This window comes from Camelus bactrianus, chromosome 14 (assembly GCF_048773025.1).
Source record: "Camelus bactrianus isolate YW-2024 breed Bactrian camel chromosome 14, ASM4877302v1, whole genome shotgun sequence".
Classification (NCBI taxonomy): Eukaryota; Metazoa; Chordata; class Mammalia; order Artiodactyla; family Camelidae; genus Camelus; species Camelus bactrianus.
The window spans coordinates 4001839-4007301 of record NC_133552.1 but is presented as its reverse complement, the minus strand read 5'-3'; the positions used below and the strand labels follow the sequence as shown (position 1 = coordinate 4007301).

Sequence of the window (5463 nt, the reverse complement as noted above, 5' to 3'; positions counted from 1 at the left end):
TCTCCAAGCACCAGAACCTCGAGAGACCCCGCTGCCATCAGGAGGGCTGGGAAAGAGACCCTGAACTCTCTCAGAGACCAGAAGTCCAGGACCTGTGCGAGGCCGGTTCTGGGGACCAGAGAATAAATGCAGCCCTGGAGGCCAGTTATTTGCAATGCTGAGGACAGAAGCGCCACCTCGGGGAGCGCCTTCCGCTTGGCCATCCCGCCTGCCTGAGCCCCCGAGGTGGTTACTCCCTCTGGAACTGCCCCGTGACTCATCTTTTTGTCCCTCTGGTCCACACTGTGCTGGGCCCTGGAGAGCTGAAGGGCACTTCCTGTCCTCAAGCTTGCTCACGTGGACTTGATCACAGGACGCGCTGGGACACCTCCTGTATCGTTCTCCAGCTTTTACTTTATGATTTACCTTCTTCCCGTGGGGTATTTGATCTCAGCTACTTGAAGGCAGAAGAGGCCCCGGCACCTGTCCAACAGGCACACCGTGGACTGTTGGGAGTGTGACTTGTTCTTGCATCCATGCCGCGATGTTAAGACGAGTGGTAGGAAAAGGAATGGCTGATGACAGAAAGAACCCCTTTCTTGCAGAGGGTTTGCAAAGAACAAGGAGAATTAGGCACTTTTTAGAAGAAAACAGAATTCAAAACACATTATTTTCCCTATCTGAACACTCCATTAGATGTGAATTACCTAGCGTTCCTAGTTCCTTATGGCATTTTACATAAGCAGACACCCCCCAATGACAGAGAAGAGTGTTAACATCACAGGTCTGGACACAGGTGAGGACAACGGTCCGCAGTGGCCAGAGGCTGCACATGTGTCATTTCCTCTCTGTCTCTGCAAATCCAGAGCCTTCAACTACTCAGAACACCTGTCCTCATTCTGCAGAAGTGACAAGTTGCTTCACTGTAATCTGGCATTATTGTCCCTTGGCACCCAAAACAATGTATTCACTCATTTATTCATCTAATATTTACCAAAAACCTACCAGTCTCTGTGCAAGCACTGGGCTAAAAGCTTGGAAAACAAAGTCATAAAATGTACTTACTGCCCTCAAGCAGCGCTCCTTCCAATGGAGGCGAAATATTGCACCCTGAAGAGGTGGGGTTATGACACATGCTACAGGAATGGAGGAGCCCTGGGAAGGTGCCCCAGGAGCTGAGTGTAGCATGTGACTTGGGACTTGAAGGATCCTGTAGGTGGAAAATAGACCAAAATATTCAAGGCACAGGAAGTAGTTTGTCCCAAGGCAGGGAGGCATCAAAGTACCTGACGAATAGTGAGAAATGCTGAACGTTCTGTTGGAATGGACAGTCAGCTGTGTGTGAGTCTGTGTGTGTGTGTGTGTGTGTGTGTGTGTGTGTGCACGCACAGCATGCACGTGTTTTGGAAGGAGAGGATGATGAGGCTGGAGAGGTGGCAAAAAATCTTGACTCCCTGCCTCATTTATATTTTATCCAGTAGATAAGGGGAAACCAGCTGAATGTTTTCAATCATGGAAATAAAATGGTCAGTGTTGGTTTTGGTAAGGTTGTTCTGGTATGAAGAAAGAATCAGAGGAGTGCCCCTCCAGAGCCAAGAAACCAGAGTCTCATCCACACGATTGCCTGCCAGTCCCAGGAAGAGCTGTAAAGGCTTGAATTAAGGCCATGTGATGCTTTAGAGAAAAATAGAAGAGAGAATTGATAGACCAGGTACCCCATTGGTGAGGGTCAGGGAGACAAAGAGGGAAGGAGAATTTTCAGGCAAGTCCCGGTAGGGTGCACTTACAATAAGAATACTGGAAGAGGCTTTTTTTTTTTTTTTAATAGACATGGGGAGGATAAACTTCCATTTGCATCAAGAAATAATAATGTTATTCATGTTGTAATTTTTTGGCATCTGTGCAGTGAACCCCTTCCCTTGAAATCACATGGTGTCAATTTCACGCCTGGGGCAAAGTGCCCAAATTAAAGACATCCTGCAGTTATTCAAGTCACTTTCCTTGTCTACAGACTTTCCTTTCTTCCACAACAGATTCCCACTGTCTCAGCCCCTCTTTGCCGAACCACCAATCAGAGTTCAAGCTTGGAGCATTTCTGGGCTCTGATGCAAGTATGAGTTCTATAAAAAGACATTTAAAAACAAGGAGCAATGTTGCCATTTGCCTTTAATGGAAAAGTGGCTAGCAGTTACATTAAAAAAAATTTTTTTTTTGAATTTTATTTTTTTTAAATTTTTTTTTATTAAAAAAAACTAAAAACTATCCAACTTCTAGGCAATCACTGTTTGAATTTTCAGAAACACACATACACTTGAAAATCAACAGTCTGTATAAAAATAAACTCTGAATGTGTGATTAAAAAGGGCGACCCCTAGTCTTTTCAGCTGCACAAATGCATGATATAAAGAAGCTGAGTCCATGGGAGATGGGGTCTATCCCAGGGCAGAGGGGGCTTTGGTCTTGGAAGACAGAACTTGCTTGAAGCGTCGCTTCAGGTCCTGCATGTTGGGAGAGCGGGGCCGGGGGATGATGGAGGCTCTTCTCCTCTCCCCGCAGAGGTTGTGCAGCTTGCTCACTTCTTTGCAGAGATGCTGAAACACATCACAGACGTCCTCGTAGTTTTCACTGGTGGAAATTTCCAGGAACAGACTGCCCAGCTCGTTGGCCAGCTGAACGCCATCACATGTCTGCACCTGCCGGGCGTGCAGGAGGTCCCCCTTGTTGCCCACGATGATGACCGGGGCCTTAGAGTCGGGGTGGATCTTGCGGATGTGCTGGTACAGGGGGCGGATGGACAGGTAGCTGTCATAGTCTGTGATAGAATAGACCAGCAGGAAGCCCTCTGCCCACTGCACGCACTTGGACAGGGAGTCAACAGCCTGGGTGAGGCTGTCTTGGACCTGAAAAGAGTGAAATGAGCCTGGATCAAGGAAGCCCTCGGTAGGAGAGACTGGAAAGACCATCAAAGCAACCCTGGAAAAAACGTTTGAAAAAGAAACCTCTAAATATAGTCTTCAGATTCCACCCAGCTTCTGCACAAGGAGGCTTTTGATATGGAAAGATCAAATTCTCAGGCGAACTCCTTGCCTGGATTATTTTATTAGCTGTTACCAGTGGATTATTTTTAAACCCCTTGCTTGGCAGGTGGTCTGTGATGCTTGGTGGCGGACTGACTGAGGAATGACTTCAGTGAGAACTTCCGAAATCAGGGTGGCGCAATTTTTTGGGAACTAACTCAGAATAAACAAAACTTTGAAAATTAGCCAAGATAAATATCTCTTCCCAAACCCATAAAAATATTTTTAGCTTGTCTTTCTTGAGAATGTTACAGAAACAAATTCTTTCCTTCTGTGCTACCACAAGACCTTTCGCCCCAAGAAGGGAGAGCAATTAGTAACTTGTTAATCAAGTTACATTCCCCACTGCTTGCCAAGGGGTTAATCTGATTGCAATTACTGTGGAGGGAACAGCTAGAAATAGGAGCACTTCAGCAGTCCTTGCTAGGGGAGGAGACCCTCTCCAGAATCGCACCCCGATAGATTTGTTAAGGGTTCCAAGGCTGAGCTGCAATCGCAGTGAAGAGACCCATCTAACCAATGATGCCCTGACCAGGGCTGCAAAGAGACACTAAGCATCTCTCCCTGTTTCCGAGGTGTCGACAGTAGGAGGCTGCCTCTAACCATCCACGCTCCCCGCCCACATCGTGAAGAATTTCTAACACCCAAGGACTGGCCCCACCTGGGGACAGCCCACTCCTCCATCTAAATCATGACAGCGTGCTTAGATGTCTGGAAGCAGGTGCGCCGTTTGCTCCTGGCAGTCCTTACCTGGATGCCCCCGGGGGTGTCCTGGATCTGCAAGGAGAGCTGGTCTCCCTCCACGTAGACAAGCCGCGAGTACAACTTGCCTGGAGAATGAAGGAGAGCTTGGTTTTTTAATTCTCACACTCTCATCAGGAAAAAGAAAATCAGAGCATTCAGCCCCAACAGCAGGAAATAAATCTAACCTGTATTTGGTTCATAATCGCCAATAAATCTCTTGGTCAGGAAGCGTACAATCATTGCTGAAAAGGAAATAGGAAAATCAGCTGAAGGACCAGAAGGAGACGGTCAGACTGGGACGGTCTCGGGGAAATGAGGGCGTGACCGACCGCTGGACCCCGGATACTGCCCTCATCCTCAGGCTCTGCAAAGCCAAGGGTGCGGCCGTGGCGGGTGCGACTGTGGGTGCTCTCCCCGCGGGACCAGCCCCCGTTCTCCAACAGGTGCCCCCTCGGCTAAGGCCAAGGAGAAGCAGCGGGGAGCCAGGCGGGCGAAGGGAGGCCCGCACCAGCGAGGAAACATCCCGGTCCCCTCTGGCGCCCAGCCCTCCCCTCCGCCGAGAGCCTGGCTCTTCCCCGAGCCCCCACTCGTCCCCGGGGCACTCACCGCTCTTGCCCACGCGGCCGGCGCCCAGCACGGCCAATTTGATGTCCTTGGGCAGGAGGTAGTCGGAGGAGGACTCGGGGATGGGCGCGAGCAGAAAGTGTCCGGACATGGTGGGCGGCCGCATGGAGCGCGTGGTCGAGCGCTGGCTGGGACACCGGTGTGCGAGGACCGCGGCGGCTGGCGCTCGGGTCCAGGCCCGCAGCCTTTAAAGGGCTGGGCGCGCGGGGGGCGCGGCGGCCGCCTCCTGCTCCTCCTCTTCCCGCCCCTTCCCGCAGCGGCGGGAGGGGAAGGAGCGCAGAGCCTGGGACACCGCACCCCGCTCCCCGCCCCGCTGCTTGACGAGCTCCGTGGGGCGGCCTGCGCGACTCCTGGCCCCCTGAGCCCCGGCCGCCCCTCCCTCCTCCATCCCGCAGAGGCGAGCCTGGGTCACTAGACCAGTGGGTGAACCTGAGATCTGAATTACGAGCTGGGAGATGAAAGGAAAAAGTGCCATCGGCCGGATGCTTCTCCAACAATGGGAGGGATAAATTCCTGTCGAATGATGCCCTTTTTTATCTTCGAAAGGTGCTGAGGGGTGACGTTAACGAAAAGGGAGGGAGGGGGAAAGAGCCCTGACTTAGTATCAGTACAAAGGAGCTGCAGTCACTGTGACCTTGCTTCAGATTTGAGAAGGCCTCTTGGGGCAGTCATTGTTTACAGCTCAGCCTCCAAACCCAGCCGCTGGCCGCTGGCGCTGGTTAAATGGACTCACTAGTGAACCCCAATAAGCATTCCATCCATGGAGAGCTCTGGCTCTGGACTAATTCTCCACCAAACACCGTCCTATGACTTGGGTCATGCGTTTGTTTCATTATTCAAGTGCTTATTTCTCCATGTAAAGTGTAGTTTAGGGTGGGCATGGAAGAGTAGTAGTAAGAGGACACAAAAGCGAAATACGGCCTGGCTTGGGTTTTGGGACCCCAGCGTGACAAGGCAAAAAAGCCTTGGGATTTATCCTTCCAGGTTAGAAGACCTTCATGCCTCCGGCCTCCTGTGCTTCTATTGTTCAATGGCCTAT

General features: G+C 50.9%; 1 protein-coding gene across 2 annotated transcripts; it reads right to left on the bottom strand.

Moving 5' to 3' along the window:
- Positions 1-2127: 2127 nt before the first annotated feature.
- Positions 2128-5463, bottom strand: RASL11A (RAS like family 11 member A). 2 transcript variants are annotated; one of them, XM_010951554.3, is made up of 4 exons: positions 4407-5463; positions 3986-4042; positions 3807-3886; positions 2128-2879 (listed from the first exon to the last, which is right to left on the bottom strand). In XM_010951554.3, exons 1-4 carry the CDS (start codon positions 4528-4530, stop codon positions 2412-2414), a joined length of 729 nt encoding a protein of 242 aa, XP_010949856.1. In that variant the 5' UTR covers positions 4531-5463; the 3' UTR covers positions 2128-2411. The 2 variants fall into 2 exon arrangements, with proteins under 2 accessions (XP_010949856.1, XP_074234058.1); XM_074377957.1 differs by lacking the exon at positions 4407-5463 and having other exon boundaries at positions 2128-2952; positions 3986-4043.

Bases quoted from the DNA above. Each gene is read 5' to 3' on its own strand.
- RASL11A (XM_010951554.3), bottom strand. From the start codon at position 4,530: ATGCGGCCGCCCACCATGTCCGGACACTTTCTGCTCGCGCCCATCCCC. The intron at 3,887-3,985 runs GTTAGATTTATT...TTCATTCTCCAG, and splicing joins CGATTATGAACCAAATACAG to GCAAGTTGTACTCGCGGCTT. The intron at 2,880-3,806 runs GTAAGGACTGCC...CACTCTTTTCAG, and splicing joins ACACCCCCGGGGGCATCCAG to GTCCAAGACAGCCTCACCCA.